This window comes from Oncorhynchus nerka, unplaced genomic scaffold (assembly GCF_034236695.1).
Source record: "Oncorhynchus nerka isolate Pitt River unplaced genomic scaffold, Oner_Uvic_2.0 unplaced_scaffold_1052, whole genome shotgun sequence".
NCBI classification, from domain to species: domain Eukaryota; kingdom Metazoa; phylum Chordata; class Actinopteri; order Salmoniformes; family Salmonidae; genus Oncorhynchus; species Oncorhynchus nerka.
The window spans coordinates 85,001-111,657 of record NW_027040260.1 but is presented as its reverse complement, the minus strand read 5'-3'; the positions used below and the strand labels follow the sequence as shown (position 1 = coordinate 111,657).

General features: G+C 45.2%; 1 protein-coding gene across 1 annotated transcript in view; it reads left to right on the top strand.

The window, feature by feature from the left end:
- Positions 1-26,657, top strand: part of LOC135570187 (guanine nucleotide-binding protein G(I)/G(S)/G(O) subunit gamma-13-like) — a 61,456-nt gene that overhangs the window by 9,368 nt on the left and 25,431 nt on the right. The window contains exon 2 of the mRNA XM_065016290.1: positions 8,953-9,086. Coding sequence (XP_064872362.1) covers positions 8,989-9,086 — 98 coding nt within the window. The 5' untranslated portion in view covers positions 8,953-8,988. The remainder of the gene's footprint in view (positions 1-8,952; positions 9,087-26,657) is intronic.

The following is a 26,657-nucleotide window of genomic DNA, read 5'->3' as shown; positions in this document are numbered from 1 at the left end:
TTGGTCACATACACATGGTTAGCAGATGTTATTGGTCACATACACATGGTTAGCAGATGTTATTGGTCACATGGTTAGCAGATGTTATTGGTCACATACACATGGTTAGCAGATGTTATTGGTCACATGGTTAGCAGATGTTATTGGTCACATACACATGGTTAGCAGATGTTATTGGTCACATACACATGGTTAGCAGATGTTATTGGTCACATGGTTAGCAGATGTTATTGGTCACATGGTTAGCAGATGTTATTGGTCACATACACATGGTTATCAGATGTTATTGGTCACATACACATGGTTAGCAGATGTTATTGGTCACATGGTTAGCAGATGTTATTGGTCACATACACATGGTTAGCAGATGTTATTGGTCACATGGTTAGCAGATGTTATTGGTCACATACACATGGTCAGCAGATGTTATTGGTCACATACACATGGTTAGCAGATGTTATTGGTCACATACACATGGTCAGCAGATGTTATTGGTCACATACACATGGTTAGCAGATGTTATTGGTCACATGGTTAGCAGATGTTATTGGTCACATGGTTAGCAGATGTTATTGGTCACATACACATGGTTAGCAGATGTTATTGGTCACATACACATGGTCAGCAGATGTTATTGGTCACATACACATGGTTAGCAGATGTTATTGGTCACATGGTTAGCAGATGTTATTGGTCACATACACATGGTTAGCAGATGTTATTGGTCACATACACATGGTCAGCAGATGTTATTGGTCACATACACATGGTTAGCAGATGTTATTGGTCACATGGTTAGCAGATGTTAATGGTCACATGGTTAGCAGATGTTAATGGTCACATACACATGGTTAGCAGATGTTAATGGTCACATACACATGGTTAGCAGATGTTATTGGTCACATACACATGGTTAGCAGATGTTATTGGTCACATACACATGGTTAGCAGATGTTAATGGTCACATACACATGGTTAGCAGATGTTATTGGTCACATACACATGGTTAGCAGATGTTATTGGTCACATAGACATGGTTAGCAGATGTTAATGTGAGTGTAGTGAAATGCTTGTGCTTCTAGTTCCGACAGTGCAGTAATATCTAACAAGTAATCTAACAATTCCCCAACAACTACCTAATACACACAAATCTAAAGGGATGGAATAAGAATATATATATAAATATATGGATGAGCCATGACCGAGCGGCATAGGCAAGATAAAATAGATGGTATAGAATACAGTATATACATATGAGATGAGTAATGCAATAGATGGTATAGAATACAGTATATACATATGAGATGAGTAATGCAGTAGATCGATAGAATACAGTATATACATATGAGATGAGTAATGTAAGATATGTAAACATTATTAAAGTGACTCGTTATCCATTTATTGAAGTGGCCAATGATTTTGAGTCAGTCATCCCACATCCCCAAACCATCCTACATCACCAAACCATCCCCCAAATCATCCCACATCCCCAAACCATCCCACATCCTCAAATCATCCCACATCCCCAAACCATCCCACATCCTCAAATCATCCCACATCCCCAAACCATCCTACATCAGCCAAACCATCCCCCAAATCATCCCACATCCCCAAACCATCCTACATCACCAAACCATCCCCCAAATCATCCCACATCCCCAAACCATCCCACATCCTCAAATCATCCCACATCCCCAAACATCCTACATCTGCCAAACCATTCTGCATCCTCAAACCATCCAACATCCTCAAACCATCCTACATCCCCAAACCATCCAACATCCCCAAACCATCCAACAACCTCAAACCATCCTACATCCCCAAACCATCCAACATCCCCAAACCATCCTACATCCTCAAACCATCCAACATCCCCCAAACCATCCTACATCCCCCAAACCATCCTACATCCTCCAAACCATCCCACATCCCCAAATAGTCCCACATCCTCAAACCATCCTACATCCCCCAAACCATCCAACATCCCCAAACCATCCTACATCCCCAAACCATCCTACATCCTCAAACCATCCTACATCCCCCAAACCATCCAACATCCCCCAAACCATCCTACATCTGCCAAACCATCCTACATCCCTCAAACCATCCTACATCCCCAAACCATCCTACATCCCTCAAACCATCCTACATCCTCCAAACCATCCTACATCCCCAAACCATCCAACATCCTCAAACCATCCTACATCCCCCAAACATCCTACATCCCCCAAACCATCCAACATCCCCAAACCATCCAACATCCTCAAACCATCCTACATCTGCCACACCATTCTGCATCCTCAAACCATCCAACATCCTCAAACCATCCTACATCCTCAAACCATCCTACATCCCCCAAACCATCCTACATCCCCCAAACCATCCAACATCCCCAAACCATCCTACATCCCCAAACATCCTACATCCCCAAACCATCCTACATCCCCAAACCATCCTGTCATCCAAACCATCCTACATCCTCAAACCATCCTACATCCCCAAACCATCCTACATCCCCCAAACCATCCTACATCCTCAAACCATCCTACATCCTCCAAACCATCCTACATCCTCCCAAACCATCCTACATCCCCAAACAACATCCTCAAACCATCCTACATCCCCCAAACCATCCTACATCCCCCAAACCATCCTACATCCCCAAACCATCCTACATCTCCCAAACCATCTAACATCCCCAAACCATCCTACATCCCCCAAACCATCCTACATCCCCAAACCATCCTACATCTCCCAAACCATCTAACATCCCCAAACCATCCCACATCCTCCAAACCATCCTACATCCCCCAAACCATCCTACATCCCCAAACCATCCTACATCCCCCAAACCATCCTACATCCCCCAAACCATCCCACATCCCCAAACCATCCTACATCTCCCAAACCATCTAACATCCCCAAACCATCCTACATCCCCAAACCATCCTACATCTCCCAAACCATCTAACATCCCCCAAACCATCCTACATCCCCAAACCATCCAACATCCCCAAACCATCCTACATCCCCAAACCATCCAACATCCCCCAAACCATCCTACATCCTCCAAACCATCCTACATCCCCAAACCATCCAACATCCCCAAACCATCCTACATCCCCCAAACCATCCTACATCCCCAAACCATCCTACATCCTCAAACCATCCTACATCCCCCAAACCATCCTACATCCCCCAAACCATCCTACATCTTACTGCAGTGTCTGGGGCCTCTCCTGCCAGTGTTATTATTATACCACATGACAACACCCCCATAGTTCTCCTACACCAAATATACATACACCAGGGCTCTGCTGTTGTGTTAGCGACTGTAGCCTAGCAACATGTATAGAACGTTAGAGCAGAGAGAACTTTCCCGTGCCTGTATGATGAACAGCAGAGTGTTCAGGCCTACAGAGGAAAACCCCAGATACTGTTAGGATACCCAGGTAGGCTAGAATGGTCCATAATATGGAAGTCAGCCTCCAACATAACACCCTGAGCCTCCTCTTCCTCCTCTCCCAGCCCCCTCATCCTCTTCCTCCTCCTACACCCCTCCAATGGACTGTAGTAGTGTAGTAGTAGTAGTAGTAGTGATGAACAGCAGAGTGTTCAGGGCTACAGAGGAAAACCTGAGCCTCCTCTTCCTCCTCTCCCAGCCCCCTCATCCTCTTCCTCCACCTACACCCCTCCAACGGACTGCTGCCAGAAAGAGAGAGAGAGAGAGAGAGAGATGGCAGCCACAGCGGTGTTGGGTACAGTCAGTAATGTGTTGAGTAATGAATGAGCTTTTTTTTAGGAATCAGAGAGCAGAACACACTCATCGCTGAGTGTACCAGAATATATATATGTATATATAGAGAGAGAGAGGGGGGGTAGAGAGAGGGGTTGAGAGAGAGAGAGGGGGGGGTAGAGAGAGAGAGAGAGAGAGAGGGGGGTAGAGAGGGGGGTTGAGAGAGAGAGAGAGTGGAGCGGGGGATTCAGATCAATAAGGAAAGTGAGATGTAGAGAGGGAGAGATGGAGATAAATGAGGAGAGAGAGAGTTGAAGAGGGAGAGAGAGAGACATTAGGTTAGGAGAGGGAGAGATGGAGAGAGAACAGATGGAGATGAATGAGGAGAGAGAGAGTTGAAGAGGGGAGAGAGAGACATTAGGTTAGGAGAGGGAGAGATAGAGAGAGAAGCAGAGGGAGATGAATGAGGAGAGAGAAGAGAGAGTTGAAGAGGGAGAGAGAGAGCACCATTAGGTTAGGAGAGGGAGAGATAGAGAGAGATTAGTAGAGGGAGATGAATGAGAGAGAGGAAGAGAGAAAAATATCCTCCCAGATCTCAGGAGAATCACCATTAGGTTAGGAGAAACTATATCTCTGAAACAAGCAGAGGGAGATAAATGAGGAGAGAGCCCAGAGTTGAAGAGGAGAGAGAGAGACATTAGGTTAGGAGAGGGAGAGACACAGATAGAGTTAGGAACAGAGGGAGGTTGAAGAGGGGGAGAGAGAGAGACATTAGGTTAGGAGAGGGAGAGATAGAGAGAGGAACAGAGGGAGATGGATGAGGAGAGAGAAGAGAGTTGAAGAGGGGGAGAGAGAGCGCCATTAGGTTAGGAGAGGGAGAGATAGAGAGAAAGCAGAGGGAGATGAATGAGGAGAGAGTTGAAGAGGGGGAGAGAGAGCGCCATTAGGTTAGGAGAGGGAGTAGATAGAGAGAGAGAATCATTAGTAGAGAGATGAAGAGAGAGAGGAAAGATAGAGAAAAATATCCTCCCAGCATCTCAGGAGAATCCCACGTTGAAACCAGAAACTATATCTCTGCCAAACACCCTTACTCTCCTCAGCAGCATCAGTCCTCAGCTCAGCCATCCTGTCTACTGGAATGAGAGAGGGAGGAGAGTAGAGGAGACAGGCAATGTTAATTAACAATAAACCAGTAGTACTACTAGTGGTAATAGTAGTAGTAGTAGTGTAGTAGTAATAGTGTAGTAGTAGTAGTAGTAGTGGTAGTACTAGTAGTAGTAGTAAGTAGTGTAGTAGTAGTCTAGTAGTGTATAGTAGTGCAGTAGTAGTAGTCAAACCATCCTAGTGTCACCATCCTACACCCCAGTAGTGTGTAGTAGTAATCTAACATGTAATAGTCTAGTAGTAGTGTAGTAGTAATGGTGTAGTCCCCAGTAGTAGTAGTAGTAGTACCAGTAGTGAGTAGTAGGTGTGTAGTAGTAGTAGGGTGGTGGTACCATACCCCCTGTAGTAGTCCAGTTGATTACATGTACACGTGTAGACAGTCCACAGGGTACAAGTAAAACCTAGTTCCCCTTCAGGTAGAGTGCAGTAAGACTCTGTAGTGGCAGTAGTGGTAGTCAGAGTAGTAGTGCTAGTAGTAGGTTCTACTAGTAGTGCACCATGAGAGTAGTAGTGACTGTAGTAGTTAGTCCAGTTGTCTGTAGCCTGTAGTAGTAGTAGTAGTAGTTGAGTAGACCAGTAAGTAGTAGTAGTAGTAGTAGTAGTAGTGGTGGGTAGTAGCCTAGCATTAGTACACCACCAGTAGTAGTAGTAGCAGTGACTAGTAGGGAGGAAGTAGCACCAGTAGTAGTGGTGGTAGTAGTAGTAGCAGTAGTAGTCTGTAGTAGCACCAGTAGTAGTAGCACCAGTAGTAGTAGTGGTAGCACCAGTAGTAGTAGTAGTAGTAGTGAGTGGTGGGGTAGTAGAGCTGTAGTAGTAGCACCAGTAGTAGTAGTAGTAGTAGTAGTGGTGGGGTACAGTAGTAGTAGTCCTTACAAGCACCAAGACAGTCGTGAAGAGGGCACAAAAAAACCTATTCCCCCTCAGGAGACTGAAAGATTTAAGTGAGTAGTAGTAGTGTAGTAGTAGTAGTGTAGTAGTAGTGTAGTAGTAGTCAGTAGTGTAGTAGTAGTAGTAGTAGCACCTAGCAGTAGTAGTTAGTAGTGGTGGGGTAGCACCAGTATAGCAGTAGTAGTAGTAGTAGTGTAGTATTAGTAGTAGTAGCAGTAGTAGTGTAGTAGTAGTAGTAGTAGTAGTAGTAGTGACTAGTGTAGCAGTAGTAGTAATTGACTCTGTAGTAGTAGTAGCAGTAGTAGTGTAGTAGTAGTAGTAGCACCAGTAGTAGTAGTAGTAGTAGTAGTGGGGTAGTAGTAGCAGTAGTAGTAGCACCAGTAGTAGTAGCACAGTAGTAGTAGTAGTAGTAGTAGTGGGGTAGCAGTAGTAGTATTACAAGCACACCAAGACAGTCGTGAAGAGGGCACAACAAAACCTATTCCCCTTCAGGAGACTGAAAAGATTTGGCATTGGTCCTCAGATCCTCTAAAGGTTCTACAGCTGCACCATCGAGAGCATCCTGACTGATTGCATCACTGCCTGGTATGGCAACTGCTCGGCTCCTCGACTGCAAGGCACTACAGAGGGTAGTGTGTACGGCCCAGTACACCACTGGGGCCAAGCTGCCTGCCATCCAGGACCTCTATACCAGGCGGTGTCAGAGGAAGGCCCTAAAAATGGTCAAGGACTCCAGCCACCCTAGTCATAGACTGTTTTCTATTTCTGTTTTCTGTTTTTGCACAGACTCGGTACCGGAGCGCCAAGTCCAGGTCCAAGAGACTCTTCTAAACAGCTCCTAACCCCCCCAAGCCATAAGACTCCTGAACATCTAATCAAATTGCTGCCCAGACTATTCACATTGCCTGTCCTCCCTCCTCCCCTTCTTTTACACCGCGGCTACTCTCTGTTGTTATCATCTATACTGTAATAACTCTACCTACATATGACCTCAATTACCTCGACGAACCGGTGACTCTGTACCGGTACCCCCTGTATATAGCCTCCACATTGACTCTGTACCGGTACCCCCTGTATATAGCCTCCACATTGACTCTGTACCGGTACCCCCTGTATATAGCCTCCACATTGACTCTGTACCGGTACCCCCTGTATATAGCCACCACATTGACTCTGTACCGGTACCCCCTGTAATATAGCCTCCACATTGACTCTGTACCGGTACCCCCTGTATATAGCCTCCACATTGACTCTGTACCGGTACCCCCTGTACATAGCCTCCACATTGACTCTGTACCGGTACCCCCTGTATATAGCCTCCACATTGACTCTGTACCGGTACCCCCCTGTATATAGCCTCCACATTGACTCTGTACCGGTACCCCCTGTATATAGCCTCCACATTGACTCTGTACCGGTACCCCCTGTATATAGCCTCCACATTGACTCTGTACCGGTACCCCCCTGTATATAGTCTCTACGATTGTTATTTTACTGGTGCTCTTTAATAGCCCCACATTGACTTTTATTTCTTATTCTTATTCGTATTTATTATATATATAATTTTTTAAACTGCATTGTTGGTTAGGGGCTCGTAAGAAAGTATTTCACTGTAAGGTCTACTACACCTGTTGTATTCAGTATTTCACTGTAAGGTCTACTACACCTGTTGTATTCAGTATTTCACTGTACCGGTCTACCCCTGTATATATTCAGTATTTCTCTGTAAGGTCTACTACACCTGTTGTATTCAGCCTCCATTTGACTCTGTACCAGTCTACCCCTGTATATTCAGTGACTTCACTGTAAGGTCTACTGTATATAGCCTCCACACCTGTTGTATTCACTCTGCATTTCACTGTGAGGTCTACTACACTCTGTTGTATTCAGTATTTCACTCTGTGAGGTCCCCTGTATATAGCTACACTCTGTTGTATTCAGTATTAGTCACTGTGACTCTGTACTACACCTGTTGTATTCAGCATTTCACTGTGTCTACTACACCTGTTGTATTCAGCATTTCACTGTGAGGTCTACTACACCTGTTGTATTCAGTATTTCACTGTGACTCTACTACACCTGTTGTATTCAGCATTTCACTGTGAGGTCTACTACACCTGTTGTATTCAGCATTTCACTGTGAGGTCTACTACACCTGTTGTATTCAGCATTTCACTGTAAGGTCTACTACACCTGTTGTATTCAGTATTTCACTGTAAGGTCTACTACACCTGTTGTATTCAGCATTTCACTGTGAGGTCTACTACACCTGTTGTATTCAGCATTTCACTGTCTCTACTACACCTGTTGTATTCAGCATTTCACTGTGAGGTCTACTACACCTGTTGTATTCAGCATTTCACTGTGAGGTCTACTACACCTGTTGTATTCAGCATTTCACTGTGAGGTCTACTACACCTGTTGTATTCAGCATTTCACTGTGAGGTCTACTACACCTGTTGTATTCAGCATTTCACTGTAAGGTCTACTACACCTGTTGTATTCAGCATTTCACTGTGAGGTCTACTACACCTGTTGTATTCAGCATTTCACTGTAAGGTCTACTACACCTGTTGTATTCAGCATTTCACTGTGAGGTCTACTACACCTGTTGTATTCAGCATTTCACTGTGAGGTCTACTACACCTGTTGTATTCAGCATTTCACTGTAAGGTCTACTACACCTGTTGTATTCAGCATTTCACTGTAAGGTCTACTACACCTGTTGTATTCAGCATTTCACTGTAAGGTCTACTACACCTGTTGTATTCAGCATTTCACTGTGAGGTCTACTACACCTGTTGTATTCAGCATTTCACTGTGAGGTCTACTACACCTGTTGTATTCAGTATTTCACTGTAAGGTCTACTACACCTGTTGTATTCAGTATTTCACTGTAAGGTCTACTACACCTGTTGTATTCAGCATTTCACTGTACGGTCTACTACACCTGTTGTATTCAGCATTTCACTGTGAGGTCTACTACACCTGTTGTATTCAGCATTTCACTGTGAGGTCTACTACACCTGTTGTATTCAGCATTTCACTGTACGGTCTACTACACCTGTTGTATTCGGCGCCTGTTGATCAATAACATGTTATTTGCTTCTATGAGCCGTTCTGGTTCAGAATACTAACTTGACTTACTTACTTACTACCCCCAGGTTGCCAGGGTAACCTCCCCCAGCCAATCAGCAGTCATGGATGAGATGGATCTGCCCCAGATGAAGAAGGAAGTGGAGAGTCTGAAATACCAACTGGCTTTCAAGAGAGAGAAGTCCTCCAAGACAGTCACTGAGTAAGTCAACTACTACTAGACTACTACTACACTACCACTACTACTACTGCTACTACTACTACTACTACTACTACACTACTACACTACTACACTACTATTGCTACTACTGCTACTACTACTACTACTGGTACTACTACAACTACTACTACTACTACTACTACACTACTACTACACTGCTACTACTGCACCACTACACTACCTACCACACTACTGCTACACTGCTGCTGCACCACTACACTGCTGCTACTGCACTGCTACACTGCACTGCTACTACTACTACTACTACACCACTGCACTACTACTACTACTACACTGCTACTACTACTACTACTACTGCACCCGTGCCACTGCACTGCTACTACTACTACACTACTACTACACCACTACACTACTGGTGCTACACTGCTACACTACTACACTACTACTACTGCACCACTACTACTACTACTACTACTACTGCTACTACTACACTACTGCTACTGCTACTACTACACTACTACACCTGCTACACTACTGCTACTACCTACTACTGCTACTACTACTACACTACTACTACTGCTACACTACTACTACTACACTGCTACTACTACTACTACTACTACTACACTACTACTACACCACTACACTACTACTACACCACTGCACTACTACTACACTACACTGCTACTACTGCACTACTACACCACTGCACTGCTGCACTACTACTACTACACCACTACTGCTACTACACTACACACCACACTACTACTACTACCACTACACTACTACTGCTACACCACTACACTACTACACTACACTGCTACTGCTACTACACTACTACTACTACACCACTACACTACTACTACTACACCACTACACTACTACTACTACACCACTACTACTGCTACACACTACACTACTACTACTACACCACTGCACTACTACACTACTACTACTACTACACTACTACTACTACTACACTACTACTACTACACCACTACTGCTGCACACCGCTACTGCTGCTACTGCTACTGCTACACTGCTACTACACCACTGCACTACTACTACTACACCACTACACTACTACTACTACACCTGCTACACCACTACTGCTACACTACTGCTACTACACCACTGCACTACTACTACTACACTACTGCTACTACTACTACACTACTACACCACTACTGCTGCTACACCACTACACTACTGCACTACTACACCACTACACTGCTACTACTACACCACTACACTACTACTACTACACTACTACACCACTACACTACTACTACTACACCACTGCACTGCTACTACTGCTACTACACTACACTACTACTACTACACTGCTACACTGCTACTGCTACTACTACACCACTGCTACTGCTGCACTGCACTACCACTACTACTACACCACTACACTACTACTACTACACCACTACACTGCTACTACACTACTACACTACTACACCACTACACTACACTACTACACTACTACTACTACACTGCACTACACTACTACTACTACACCACTACACTACTACTACTACACCACTACACTACTACTACTACTGCACTGCTGCTACTGCTACTACACCTGCTGCACTACTACTGCTGCACCACTACACTACTACTACTACACCACTGCTACTGCTGCTGCTGCTGCTACTACTGCTGCTGCTGCACCGCTGCTACTGCTGCTGCTGCTGCACTGCTACTACTGCACTACTGCTGCTACACCACTGCACTGCTACTACTACACCACTGCTACTACTGCTGCACCACTGCACTGCTGCTGCTACACTACTGCTACTACTGCTACACTACTACTACTACTGCACCGCTACTACTACACTGCACTGCACCTGCTACACTACTACTACTGCCACTGCACCACTACTGCTGCTGCACCACTGCACTGCTACTGCTGCACCACTGCACTGCTGCTGCTGCTGCTGCTGCTGCTACACTACTGCTGCTACTGCTGCACTGCTACTGCTGCACCACTGCACTACTGCTACTGCTGCACTGCTACTACTGCTGCTGCACCGCTGCACTACTGCTGCTGCGCCACTGCTGCACTGCTACTGCTGCTGCGCCGCTGCTGCTGCTACTACACCGCTGCACTGCTGCTGCTGCACCGCTGCTGCACTGCTGCTGCTGCACCACTGCACTGCTGCTACTGCCGCTGCACTGCACTACTGCTACTACTGCTGCTGCTGCTGCGCTGCTGCTGCCCACTGCTGCTGCTGCTGCACCACTGCTGCTGCTGCTGCCGCCACTGCTGCTACTACACTGCTGCACACTACTACTGCTGCTGCACCACTGCACTGCTGCTACTACACCACTGCACTGCTGCTGCTGCACCACTGCACTGCTACTACTACACTACACCACTGCTGCTGCACCACTGCACTACTACTGCTACACTGCTGCACTGCTGCACTGCTACTGCACCTGCACTACTGCTGCTGCACCGCTGCACTGCTACACTACTGCACTGCTGCTGCACTGCTGCTACTACACTGCTGCTGCTACTACTACACCACTACACTACTACTGCTGCACTACTACTACTACTGCTGCTGCACTGCTACTACTACTACACCACTACACTACTACTACTACACCACTACACTACTACTGCTACACCACTGCACTACTACTGCTGCACCACTACTGCTACTGCTGCACCACTGCACTACTACTGCTGCACCACTACACTACTACTACTGCACCACTGCTGCTACTACTACTACACCACTACACTACTACTGCTGCACTACTACACTACTACTACTACTGCACTACTACTACTGCACTGCTGCTGCTGCACCACTACACTACTACTACTGCTACTGCCACTGCTACTGCTACTACTACACTACTACACTGCTGCACCACTGCACTGCTACACTGCACTGCTGCTGCTGCACTACTGCTACTGCTGCTGCTGCACTGCACCACTGCACTGCTGCACCACTACTGCTACTGCTACTACACTGCTACACTACTACTACTACACCACTACACTACTACTACTACACTACTACACTACTACACCACTACACTACTACACTACTACACTACTACACTACCACTACACTGCACTGCTGCACTACTGCTAAATGACTGCTACTACTACTACTACTACTACACCACTGCACTACTACTACTGCACTACTACACCACTACTACTACACCACTGCTACCACTACACTACTACTACTACACTACACTACACTACTACTACTACACTACTACACTACTACTACTACTACTACTACACCACTACACTACTACACTACACCTACTACTACACTGCTACACTACTACTACACTGCTACACTACTACTACTACACTACTACTACTACTACTACACAATACTACTACTACTACACTACTACACACTACACTACTACTACTACTACTACACTACTACTACACCACTACAAAAATGATACTAACCACTACACTCACTACTACTACTGCTACAACTACACTGGTAAAACTAACTAGTCTACTAAACCAACAAATAAAAACATTAAAACCTGCTACACTAAATATCACTGATAAAAACTAAAATATTCTATAAATCACATTGGCTTCATACTACACCACTACTGTCTGCTAACGAACTTGACATGTTGTATCAACTACTACTACTACACCACTACACTACTAACACTGTATACACTACTCTACTTCACTACTACTACTACACACTACAGTTGAGTAATGGATAAGAAGCGGTGGACACTACTACACTACTGTTCTACTACACCTTACACTACTACTACTACTTACTATAAGACTACTACACTACACTACTACTACACTTATAGACTACATGTTCTACTACTACTCTACTTCCTCTTATACACTACTATCTCAACTTCTACTTGCTTGAGCTCCTCTTCCTCTTATACACTACTACTACTCACCACTACTTACACCACTACACCACTACTACTAATACTACACTTGACTACTACTACCTCTTATAGAATACTATCTCAATGTTCTACTACTTGACTACTCTTCCTCTTACAGAATACTATCTCAATGTTCTACTGCTAAAAGCTCACTTCTTCCAACTCTTAAAAAATAAATCTCAATGTTCTACTTGCTAAAGCCAACTTCCTCTTATAAAAATCTCAATGTTCTACTTGCAGGAGCTCCTATTCCTCTTAAAAAATAAAATATCTCAATAAATCACATTGGCTTCAGGCCTGTCTCTTCCTCTTGACATGTTGTCTCAACTATTAACTTGCTTCGGGCTCCTCTAAATCTATAACACTGTATAAAATATTCTGGGTCTTCAGAGTTTCCAGACTCCAGCTTCCTCTTTGAGTAATGGATAAGAAGCAGTGTTCTACTTGCCAGGCTGAGCTCTTGCTTGAGCTCCTCTTCCTCTTATAGAATACTATCTCAATCTACTTGCTCATAGAATACTATCTCAATGTTCTACTTGCTTGAGCTCCTCTTCCTCTTATAGAATACTATCCTCTTCCTCTTATAGAATACTCTAATGTTCTACTTGCTTGAGCTCCTCTTCCTCTTATAGAATACTATCTCAATGTTCTACTTGCTCCTCTTCCTCTTATAGAATATTATCTATCTCAATGTTCTCAATGTTCTACTTGCTTGAGCTCCTCTTCCTCTTATAGAATACTATCTCAATGTTCTACTTGCTTGAGCTCCTCTTCCTCTTATAGAATACTATCTCAATGTTCTATCTTATGAGCTCCTCTTCCTCTTATAGAATACTATCTCAATGTTCTACTGCTTGAGCTCCTCTTCCTCTTATAGAATATTATCTCAATGTTCTACTTGCTTGAGCTCCTCTTCCTCTTATAGAATATTATCTCAATGTTCTACTTGCTTGAGCTCCTCTTCCTCTTATAGAATATTATCTCAATGTTCTACTTGCTTGAGCTCCTCTTCCTCTTATAGAATACTATCTCAATGTTCTACTTGCTTGAGCTCCTCTTCCTCTTATAGAATATTATCTCAATGTTCTACTTGCTTGAGCTCCTCTTCCTCTTATAGAATACTATCTCAATGTTCTACTTGCTTGAGCTCCTCTTCCTCTTATAGAATACTATCTCAATGTTCTACTTGCTTGAGCTCCTCTTCCTCTTATAGAATACTATCTCAATGTTCTACTTGCTTGAGCTCCTCTTCCTCTTATAGAATACTATCTCTAAAGTATTATGGAGCTCCTACACCTGAATATAAAACAGTTCCGGAACCCAAAAATGAGTTCCGGAACCCAAAATGAGTTCCGGAACCTATTCCAGTCCAAGTCAACCACTGATAAGAAGTAAATCAGGTCGGGCTATTTTATGATGTTTCCACTGGATCAGAGCATGAAATGTTTCTCTTTCACTCTGAGTGGTTATTGTTGGATAATAAGAACCTAACATTATCAAAAAGGAGAGAGGATCTCTGGCAGTCTCTATGGGAGTACCACAGGGTTCAATTCTCGGGCTGACTCTTTTCTCAGATCAGAGCATGACGAGACGACACCATTCTGTATACATCTGGCCCTTCTTTGGACACTGTGTTAACAAACCTCCAAACAAGCTTCAATGCCATACAACACTCCTTCTTTCAGTCTCTATGGGGGTACCACAGGGTTCAATTCTCAGATCAGAGCATGACGAGACGACACCATTCTGTATACATCTGGCCCTTCTTTGGACACTGTGTTAACAAACCTCCAAACAAGCTTCAATGCCATACAACACTCCTTCTTTCAGTCTCTATGGGGGTACCACAGGGTTCAATTCTCAGATCAGAGCATGAAATGTTTCTCTTTCACTCTGAGTGGTTATCGAAAGGGAGAGAAGCTGGAAGGATTTTTTTGCAAATACATTGAGGAACTATTTTGTAATTCTCAACGGGATGTAAAAAATTAAAATAAAAAAAATACTTTGTTTACTTGCTGTTTTGAGGTGAAGAAAACATTTACTTTGAGAAGCTCCACAGTTTATTAGTGGTGGAGATTTAAAAACAAAATCTAATTTTACTTGTCACAGTCACATGGTTAGCAGATGTTAATGGTCACAGTCACATGGTTAGCAGATGTTATTGGTCACATGGTTAGCAGATGTTATTGGTCACATGGTTAGCAGATGTTAATGGTCACAGTCACATGGTTAGCAGATGTTAATGGTCACATGGTTAGCAGATGTTATTGGTCACATGGTTAGCAGATGTTAATGGTCACATGGTTAGCAGATGTTAATGGTCACAGTCACATGGTTAGCAGATGTTAATGGTCACATGGTTAGCAGATGTTAATGGTCACAGTCACATGGTTAGCAGATGTTAATGGTCACATGGTTAGCAGATGTTAATGGTCACATGGTTAGCAGATGTTAATGGTCACATGGTTAGCAGATGTTAATGGTCACATGGTTAGCAGATGTTATTGGTCACATGGTTAGCAGATGTTAATGGTCACATGGTTAGCAGATGTTAATGGTCACATGGTTAGCAGATGTTAATGGTCACATGGTTAGCAGATGTTAATGGTCACAGTCACATGGTTAGCAGATGTTAATGCGAGTGTAGCGAAATGCTTGTGCTTCTAGTTCCGACAACGCAGTAATATCTACAAGTAATCTAACAATTTCACAACTACTACCTTATACACACAAGTGTAAGGGGATAAAGAATATGTACATAAAGATATATGAATGAGTGATGGTACAGAACGGCATAGGCAAGATGCAGTAGATGGTATCGAGTACAGTATATACATATGAGATGGGTAATGTAGGGTATGTAAACAAGATGCAGTAGATGGTATCGAGTACAGTATATACATATGAGATGAGTAATGTAGGGTATGTAAACATTATATAACGTGGCTAGTGATACATTTATTACATAAAGATGGCTAGATGCAGTAGATGGTATCGAGTACAGTATATACATATGAGATGGGTAATGTAGGGTATGTAAACAAGATGCAGTAGATGGTATCGAGTACAGTATATACATATGAGATGGGTAATGTAGGGTATGTAAACAAGATGCAGTAGATGGTATAGAGTACAGTATATACATATGAGATGAGTAATGTAGGGTATGTAAACAAGATGCAGTAGATGGTATAGAGTACAGTATATACATATGAGATGAGTAATGTAGGGTATGTAAACAAGATGCAGTAGATGGTATCGAGTACAGTATATACATATGAGATGGGTAATGTAGGGTATGTAAACATTATATAATGTGGCTAGTGATAGAAGCTGACTAGTGGTGGCTGTTTAACAGTCTGATGGCCTTGAGATAGAAGCTGACTAGTGATGGCTGTTTAACAGGCTGATGGCCTTGAGATAGAAGCTGACTAGTGGTGGCTGTTTAACAGTCTGATGGCCTTGAGATAGAAGCTGACTAGTGGTGGCTGTTTAACAGTCTGATGGCCTTGAGATAGAAGCTGACTAGTGGTGGCTGTTTAACAGGCTGATGGCCTTGAGATAGAAGCTGACTAGTGGTGGCTGTTTAACAGGCCTTGAGATAGAAGCTGACTAGTGGTGGCTGTTTAACAGTCTGATGGCCTTGAGATAGAAGCTGACTAGTGGTGGCTGTTTAACAGTCTGATGGCCTTGAGATAGAAGCTGACTAGTGGTGGCTGTTTAACAGGCTGATGGCCTTGAGATAGAAGCTGACTAGTGGTGGCTGTTTAACAGGCCTGGCCTTGAGATAGAAGCTGACTAGTGGTGGCTGTTTAACAGGCCTTGAGATAGAAGCTGACTAGTGGTGGCTGTTTAACAGGCCTTGAGATAGAAGCTGACTAGTGGTGGCTGTTTAACAGTCTGATGGCCTTGAGATAGAAGCTGACTAGTGGTGGCTGTTTAACAGTCTGATGGCCTTGAGATAGAAGCTGACTAGTGGTGGCTGTTTAACAGGCTGATGGCCTTGAGATAGTGGTGGCTAAGCTGACTAGTGGTGGCTGTTTAACAGGCCTTGAGATAGAAGCTGACTAGTGGTGGCTGTTTAACAGGCTGATGGCCTTGAGATAGTAGTGGTGGCTGACTAGTGGTGGCTGTTTAACAGTCTGATGGCCTTGAGATAGAAGCTGACTAGTGGTGGCTGTTTAACAGTCTGATGGCCTTGAGATAGAAGCTGACTAGTGATGGCTGTTTAACAGTCTGAACAGTGGCCTTGAGATAGAAGCTGACTAGTGGTGGCTGTTTAACAGTCTGATGGCCTTGAGAGATAGAAGCTGACTAGTGGTGGCTGTTTAACAGTCTGATGGCCTTGAGATAGAAGCTGACTAGTGGTGGCTGTTTAACAGTCTGATGGCCTTGAGATAGAAGCTGACTAGTGGTGGCTGTTTAACAGTCTGATGGCCTTGAGATAGAAGCTGACTAGTGGTGGCTGTTTAACAGTCTGATGGCCTTGAGATAGAAGCTGACTAGTGGTGGCTGTTTAACAGTCTGATGGCCTTGAGATAGAAGCTGACTAGTGGTGGCTGTTTAACAGGCCTTGAGATAGAAGCTGACTAGTGGTGGCTGTTTAACAGGCCTTGAGATAGAAGCTGACTAGTGGTGGCTGTTTAACAGGCTGATGGCCTTGAGATAGAAGCTGACTAGTGGTGGCTGTTTAACAGGCCTTGAGATAGAAGCTGGTGGCTGTTTAACAGGCTGATGGCCTTGAGATAGAAGTGACTAGTGGTGGCTGTTTAACAGGCCTTGAGATAGAAGCTGACTAGTGGTGGCTGTTTAACAGTCTGATGGCCTTGAAATAGAAGACTGACTAGTGGTGGCTGTTTAACAGTCTGATGGCCTTGAGATAGAAGCTGACTAGTGGTGGCTGTTTAACAGTCTGATGGCTGAGATGAAGCTGACTAGTGGTGGCTGTTTATAGAAGCTGACTAGTGGTGGCTGTTTAACAGGCCTTGAGATAGAAGCTGACTAGTGGTGGCTGTTTAACAGGCTGATGGCCTTGAGATAGAAGCTGACTAGTGGTGGCTGTTTAACAGTCTGATGGCCTTGAGATAGAAGCTGACTAGTGGTGGCTGTTTAACAGTCTGATGGCCTTGAGATAGAAGAAGCTGACTAGTGGTGGCTGTTTAACAGGCTGATGGCCTTGAGATAGAAGCTGACTAGTGGTGGCTGTTTAACAGTCTGATGGCCTTGAGATAGAAGCTGACTAGTGGTGGCTGTTTAACAGGCTGATGGCCTTGAGATAGAAGCTGACTAGTGGTGGCTGTTTAACAGGCTGATGGCCTTGAGATAGAAGCTGACTAGTGGTGGCTGTTTAACAGTCTGATGGCCTTGAGATAGAAGCTGACTAGTGGTGGCTGTTTAACAGTCTGATGGCCTTGAGATAGAAGCTGACTAGTGGTGGCTGTTTAACAGGCTGATGGCCTTGAGATAGAAGCTGACTAGTGGTGGCTGTTTAACAGTCTGATGGCCTTGAGATAGAAGCTGACTAGTGGTGGCTGTTTAACAGGCTGATGGCCTTGAGATAGAAGCTGACTAGTGGTGGCTGTTTAACAGGAGATGGACCTTGAGATAGAAGCTGACTAGTGGTGGCTGTTTAACAGTCTGATGGCCTTGAGATAGAAGCTGACTAGTGGTGGCTGTTTAACAGGCTGATGGCCTTGAGATAGAAGCTGACCAGTGGTGGCTGATGGCCTTGAGATAGAAGCTGACTAGTGGTGGCTGTTTAACAGGCTGATGGCCTTGAGATAGAAGCTGACTAGTGGTGGCTGTTTAACAGGCTGATGGCCTTGAGATAGAAGCTGACTAGTGATGGCTGTTTAACAGGCTGATGGCCTTGAGATAGAAGCTGACTAGTGGTGGCTGTTTAACAGGCCTTGATATAGAAGCTGACTAGTGGTGGCTGTTTAACAGTCTGATGGCCTTGAGATAGAAGCTGACTAGTGGTGGCTGTTTAACAGTCTGATGGCCTTGAGATAGAAGCTGACTAGTGGTGGCTGTTTAACAGTCTGATGGCCTTGAGATAGAAGCTGACTAGTGGTGGCTGTTTAACAGGCTGATGGCCTTGAGATAGAAGCTGACTAGTGGTGGCTGTTTAACAGGCTGATGGCCTTGAGATAGAAGCTGACTAGTGGTGGCTGTTTAACAGGCTGATGGCCTTGAGATAGAAGCTGACTAGTGGTGGCTGTTTAACAGTCTGATGGCCTTGAGATAGAAGCTGACTAGTGGTGGCTGTTTAACAGTCTGATGGCCTTGAGATAGAAGCTGACTAGTGGTGGCTGTTTAACAGTCTGATGGCCTTGAGATAGAAGCTGACTAGTGGTGGCTGTTTAACAGTCTGATGGCCTTGAGATAGAAGCTGACTAGTGGTGGCTGTTTAACAGTCTGATGGCCTTGAGATAGAAGCTGACTAGTGGTGGCTGTTTAACAGTCTGATGGCCTTGAGATAGAAGCTGACTAGTGGTGGCTGTTTAACAGTCTGATGGCCTTGAGATAGAAGCTGACTAGTGGTGGCTGTTTAACAGGCTGATGCCTTGAGATAGAAGCTGACTAGTGGTGGCTGTTTAACAGGCTGATGGCCTTGAGATAGAAGCTGACTAGTGGTGGCTGTTTAACAGGCTGATGGCCTTGAGATAGAAGCTGACTAGTGGTGGCTGTTTAACAGTCTGATGGCCTTGAGATAGAAGCTGACTAGTGGTGGCTGTTTAACAGGCTGATGGCTGAGATGGCCTTGAGATAGAAGAAGCTGACTAGTGGTGGCTGTTTAACAGTCTGATGGCCTTGAGATAGAAGCTGACTAGTGGTGGCTGTTTAACAGTCTGATGGCCTTGAGATAGAAGCTGACTAGTGGTGGCTGTTTAACAGTCTGATGGCCTTGAGATAGAAGCTGACTAGTGGTGGCTGTTTAACAGTCTGATGGCCTTGAGATAGAAGCTGACTAGTGGTGGCTGTTTAACAGTCTGATGGCCTTGAGATAGAAGCTGACTAGTGGTGGCTGTTTAACAGTCTGATGGCCTTGAGATAGAAGCTGACTAGTGGTGGCTGTTTAACAGGCTGATGGCTTGAGATAGAAGCTGACTAGTGGTGGCTGTTTAACAGTCTGATGGCCTTGAGATAGAAGCTGACTAGTGGTGGCTGTTTAACAGGCTGATGGCCTTGAGATAGAAGCTGACTAGTGGTGGCTGTTTAACAGGATGGCCTTGAGATAGAAGCTGACTAGTGGTGGCTGTTTAACAGGCCTTGAGATAGAAGCTGACTAGTGGTGGCTGTTTAACAGGCTGATGGCCTTGAGATAGAAGCTGACTAGTGGTGGCTGTTTAACAGGCTGATGGCCTTGAGATAGAAGCTGACTAGTGGTGGCTGTTTAACAGTCTGATGGCCTTGAGATAGAAGCTGACTAGTGGTGGCTGTTTAACAGGCTGATGGCCTTGAGATAGAAGCTGACTAGTGGTGGCTGTTTAACAGGCTGATGGCCTTGAGATAGAAGCTGACTAGTGGTGGCTGTTTAACAGGCTGATGGCCTTGAGATAGAAGCTGACTAGTGGTGGCTGTTTAACAGTCTGATGGCCTTGAGATAGAAGCTGACTAGTGGTGGCTGTTTAACAGTCTGATGGCCTTGAGATAGAAGCTGACTAGTGGTGGCTGTTTAACAGGCTGATGGCCTTGAGATAGAAGCTGACTAGTGGTGGCTGTTTAACAGTCTGATGGCCTTGAGATAGAAGCTGACTAGTGGTGGCTGTTTAACAGTCTGATGGCCTTGAGATAGAAGCTGACTAGTGGTGGCTGTTTAACAGTCTGATGGCCTTGAGATAGAAGCTGACTAGTGGTGGCTGTTTAACAGGCTGATGGCCTTGAGATAGAAGCTGACTAGTGGTGGCTGTTTAACAGGCTGATGGCCTTGAGATAGAAGCTGACTAGTGGTGGCTGTTTAACAGTCTGATGGCCTTGAGATAGAAGCTGACTAGTGGTGGCTGTTTAACAGGCTGATGGCCTTGAGATAGAAGCTGACTAGTGGTGGCTGTTTAACAGTCTGACTGGCCTTGAGATAGAAGCTGACTAGTGGTGGCTGTTTAACAGTCTGATGGCCTTGAGATAGAAGCTGACTAGTGGTGGCTGTTTAACAGGCTGATGGCCTTGAGATAGAAGCTGACTAGTGGTGGCTGTTTAACAGGCTGATGGCCTTGAGATAGAAGCTGACTAGTGGTGGCTGTTTAACAGTCTGAGATGGCCTTGAGATAGAAGCTGACTAGTGGTGGCTGTTTAACAGTCTGATGGCCTTGAGATAGAAGCTGACTAGTGGTGGCTGTTTAACAGTCTGATGGCCTTGAGATAGAAGCTGACTAGTGGTGGCTGTTTAACAGTCTGATGGCCTTGAGATAGAAGCTGACTAGTGGTGGCTGTTTAACAGGCTGATGGCCTTGAGATAGAAGCTGACTAGTGGTGGCTGTTTAACAGGCTGATGGCCTTGAGATAGAAGCTGACTAGTGGTGGCTGTTTAACAGGCTGATGGCCTTGAGATAGAAGCTGACTAGTGGTGGCTGTTTAACAGTCTGATGGCCTTGAGATAGAAGCTGACTAGTGGTGGCTGTTTAACAGGCTGATGGCCTTGAGATAGAAGCTGACTAGTGGTGGCTGTTTAACAGTCTGATGGCCTTGAGATAGAAGCTGACTAGTGGTGGCTGTTTAACAGTCTGATGGCCTTGAGATAGAAGCTGACTAGTGGTGGCTGTTTAACAGGCCTTGAGATAGAAGCTGACTAGTGGTGGCTGTTTAACAGTCTGATGGCCTTGAAATAGTAGCTGACTAGTGGTGGCTGTTTAACAGTCTGATGGCCTTGAGATAGAAGCTGACTAGTGGTGGCTGTTTAACAGTCTGATGGCCTTGAGATAGAAGCTGACTAGTGGTGGCTGTTTAACAGGCCTTGAGATAGAAGCTGACTAGTGGTGGCTGTTTAACAGGCTGATGGCCTTGAGATAGAAGCTGACTAGTGGTGGCTGTTTAACAGGCTGATGGCCTTGAGATAGAAGCTGACTAGTGGTGGCTGTTTAACAGGCTGATGGCCTTGAGATAGAAGCTGACTAGTGGTGGCTGTTTAACAGTCTGATGGCCTTGAGATAGAAGCTGACTAGTGGTGGCTGTTTAACAGTCTGATGGCCTTGAGATAGAAGCTGACTAGTGGTGGCTGTTTAACAGTCTGATGGCCTTGAGATAGAAGCTGACTAGTGGTGGCTGTTTAACAGTCTGATGGCCTTGAGATAGAAGCTGACTAGTGGTGGCTGTTTAACAGTCTGATGGCCTTGAGATAGAAGCTGACTAGTGGTGGCTGTTTAACAGGCTGATGGCCTTGAGATAGAAGCTGACTAGTGGTGGCTGTTTAACAGGCTGATGGCCTTGAGATAGTAGCTGACTAGTGGTGGCTGTTTAACAGGCTGATGGCCTTGAGATAGAAGCTGACTAGTGGTGGCTGTTTAACAGGATGGCCTTGAGATAGAAGCTGACTAGTGGTGGCTGTTTAACAGTCTGATGGCCTTGAGATAGAAGCTGACTAGTGGTGGCTGTTTAACAGTCTGATGGCCTTGAGATAGAAGCTGACTAGTGGTGGCTGTTTAACAGTCTGATGGCCTTGAGATAGAAGCTGACTAGTGGTGGCTGTTTAACAGGCTGATGGCCTTGAGATAGAAGCTGACTAGTGGTGGCTGTTTAACAGGCTGATGGCCTTGAGATAGAAGCTGACTAGTGGTGGCTGTTTAACAGGCTGATGGCCTTGAGATAGAAGCTGACTAGTGGTGGCTGTTTAACAGGCTGATGGCCTTGAGATAGAAGCTGACTAGTGGTGGCTGTTTAACAGTCTGATGGCCTTGAGATAGAAGCTGACTAGTGGTGGCTGTTTAACAGTCTGATGGCCTTGAGATAGAAGCTGACTAGTGGTGGCTGTTTAACAGGCTGATGGCCTTGAGATAGTAGCTGACTAGTGGTGGCTGTTTAACAGGCTGATGGCCTTGAGATAGAAGCTGACTAGTGGTGGCTGTTTAACAGGCTGATGGCCTTGAGATAGAAGCTGACTAGTGGTGGCTGTTTAACAGTCTGATGGCCTTGAGATAGAAGCTGACTAGTGGTGGCTGTTTAACAGGATGGCCTTGAGATAGAAGCTGACTAGTGGTGGCTGTTTAACAGGCTGATGGCCTTGAGATAGAAGCTGACTAGTGGTGGCTGTTTAACAGGCTGATGGCCTTGAGATAGAAGCTGAACAGTCTCTGACTAGTGGTGGCTGTTTAACAGGCTGATGGCTGCTTTGAACTGACTAGTGGTGGCTGTTTAACAGGCCTTGAGATAGAAGCTGACTAGTGGTGGCTGTTTAACAGTCTGATGGCCTTGAGATAGAAGCTGACTAGTGGTGGCTGTTTAACAGTCTGATGGCCTTGAGATAGAAGCTGACTAGTGGTGGCTGTTTAACAGTCTGATGGCCTTGAGATAGAAGCTGACTAGTGGTGGCTGTTTAACAGTCTGATGGCCTTGAGATAGAAGCTGACTAGTGGTGGCTGTTTAACAGGCTGATGGCCTTGAGATAGAAGCTGACTAGTGGTGGCTGTTTAACAGTCTGATGGCCTTGAGATAGAAGCTGACTAGTGGTGGCTGTTTAACAGTCTGATGGCCTTGAGATAGAAGCTGACTAGTGGTGGCTGTTTAACAGGCTGATGGCCTTGAGATAGAAGCTGACTAGTGGTGGCTGTTTAACAGGCTGATGGCCTTGAGATAGAAGCTGACTAGTGGTGGCTGTTTAACAGGCTGATGGCCTTGAGATAGAAGCTGACTAGTGGTGGCTGTTTAACAGGCCTTGAGATAGAAGCTGACTAGTGGTGGCTGTTTAACAGGCTGATGGCCTTGAGATAGAAGCTGACTAGTGGTGGCTGTTTAACAGTCTGATGGCCTTGAGATAGAAGCTGACTAGTGGTGGCTGTTTAACAGTCTGATGGCCTTGAGATAGAAGCTGACTAGTGGTGGCTGTTTAACAGTCTGATGGCCTTGAGATAGAAGCTGACTAGTGGTGGCTGTTTAACAGGCCTTGAGATAGAAGCTGACTAGTGGTGGCTGTTTAACAGGATGGCCTTGAGATAGAAGCTGACTAGTGGTGGCTGTTTAACAGGCTGATGGCCTTGAGATAGAAGCTGACTAGTGGTGGCTGTTTAACAGGCTGATGGCCTTGAGATAGAAGCTGACTAGTGGTGGCTGTTTAACAGTCTGATGGCCTTGAGATAGAAGCTGACTAGTGGTGGCTGTTTAACAGTCTGATGGCCTTGAGATAGAAGCTGACTAGTGGTGGCTGTTTAACAGATAGCTGACTAGTGGTGGCTGTTGAGATAGAAGCTGACTAGTGGTGGCTGTTTAACAGGCTGATGGCCTTGAGATAGAAGCTGACTAGTGGTGGCTGTTTAACAGTCTGATGGCCTTGAGATAGAAGCTGACTAGTGGTGGCTGTTTAACAGTCTGATGGCCTTGAGATAGAAGCTGACTAGTGGTGGCTGTTTAACAGTCTGATGGCCTTGAGATAGAAGCTGACTAGTGGTGGCTGTTTAACAGGCCTTGAGATAGAAGCTGACTAGTGGTGGCTGTTTAACAGTCTGATGGCCTTGAGATAGAAGCTGACTAGTGGTGGCTGTTTAACAGGATGGCCTTGAGATAGAAGCTGACTAGTGGTGGCTGTTTAACAGGCTGATGGCCTTGAGATAGAAGCTGACTAGTGGTGGCTGTTTAACAGGATGGCCTTGAGATAGAAGCTGACTAGTGGTGGCTGTTTAACAGGCCTTGAGATAGAAGCTGACTAGTGGTGGCTGTTTAACAGTCTGATGGCCTTGAGATAGAAGCTGACTAGTGGTGGCTGTTTAACAGTCTGATGGCCTTGAGATAGAAGCTGACTAGTGGTGGCTGTTTAACAGTCTGATGGCCTTGAGATAGAAGCTGACTAGTGGTGGCTGTTTAACAGGCTGAGGCCTTGAGATAGAAGCTGACTAGTGGTGGCTGTTTAACAGGCTGATGGCCTTGAGATAGAAGCTGACTAGTGGTGGCTGTTTAACAGGCTGATGGCCTTGAGATAGAAGCTGACTAGTGGTGGCTGTTTAACAGTCTGATGGCCTTGAGATAGAAGCTGACTAGTGGTGGCTGTTTAACAGGCTGATGGCCTTGAGATAGAAGCTGACTAGTGGTGGCTGTTTAACAGGCTGATGGCCTTGAGATAGAAGCTGACTAGTGGTGGCTGTTTAACAGTCTGATGGCCTTGAGATAGAAGCTGACTAGTGGTGGCTGTTTAACAGGCTGATGGCCTTGAGATAGAAGCTGACTAGTGGTGGCTGTTTAACAGGCTGATGGCTTGAGATAGAAGCTGACTAGTGGTGGCTGGTTTAACAGGCCTTGAGATAGAAGCTGACTAGTGGTGGCTGTTTAACAGGCTGATGGCCTTGAGATAGAAGCTGACTAGTGGTGGCTGTTTAACAGGCTGATGGCCTTGAGATAGAAGCTGACTAGTGGTGGCTGTTTAACAGGCTGATGGCCTTGAGATAGAAGCTGACTAGTGGTGGCTGTTTAACAGGCTGATGGCCTTGAGATAGAAGCTGACTAGTGGTGGCTGTTTAACAGGCTGATGGCCTTGAGATAGAAGCTGACTAGTGGTGGCTGTTTAACAGGCCTTGAGATAGAAGCTGACTAGTGGTGGCTGTTTAACAGGCTGATGGCCTTGAGATAGAAGCTGACTAGTGGTGGCTGTTTAACAGTCTGATGGCCTTGAGATAGTAGCTGACTAGTGGTGGCTGTTTAACAGTCTGATGGCCTTGAGATAGAAGCTGACTAGTGGTGGCTGTTTAACAGTCTGATGGCCTTGAGATAGAAGCTGACTAGTGGTGGCTGTTTAACAGTCTGATGGCCTGATGGCCTGTTTAACAGAGATAGAAGCTGACTAGTGGTGGCTGTTTAACAGGCTGATGGCCTTGAGATAGAAGCTGACTAGTGGTGGCTGTTTAACAGGCTGATGGCCTTGAGATAGAAGCTGACTAGTGGTGGCTGTTTAACAGGCTGATGGCCTTGAGATAGAAGCTGACTAGTGGTGGCTGTTTAACAGGCTGATGGCCTTGAGATAGTAGCTGACTAGTGGTGGCTGTTTAACAGGCTGATGGCCTTGAGATAGAAGCTGACTAGTGGTGGCTGTTTAACAGGCTGATGGCCTTGAGATAGAAGCTGACTAGTGGTGGCTGTTTAACAGTCTGATGGCCTTGAGATAGAAGCTGACTAGTGGTGGCTGTTTAACAGTCTGATGGCCTTGAGATAGAAGCTGACTAGTGGTGGCTGTTTAACAGTCTGATGGCCTTGAGATAGAAGCTGACTAGTGGTGGCTGTTTAACAGGCCTTGAGATAGAAGCTGACTAGTGGTGGCTGTTTAACAGGCTGATGGCCTTGAGATAGAAGCTGACTAGTGGTGGCTGTTTAACAGGCTGATGGCCTTGAGATAGAAGCTGACTAGTGGTGGCTGTTTAACAGGCCTTGAGATAGAAGCTGACTAGTGGTGGCTGTTTAACAGTCTGATGGCCTTGAGATAGAAGCTGACTAGTGGTGGCTGTTTAACAGTCTGATGGCCTTGAA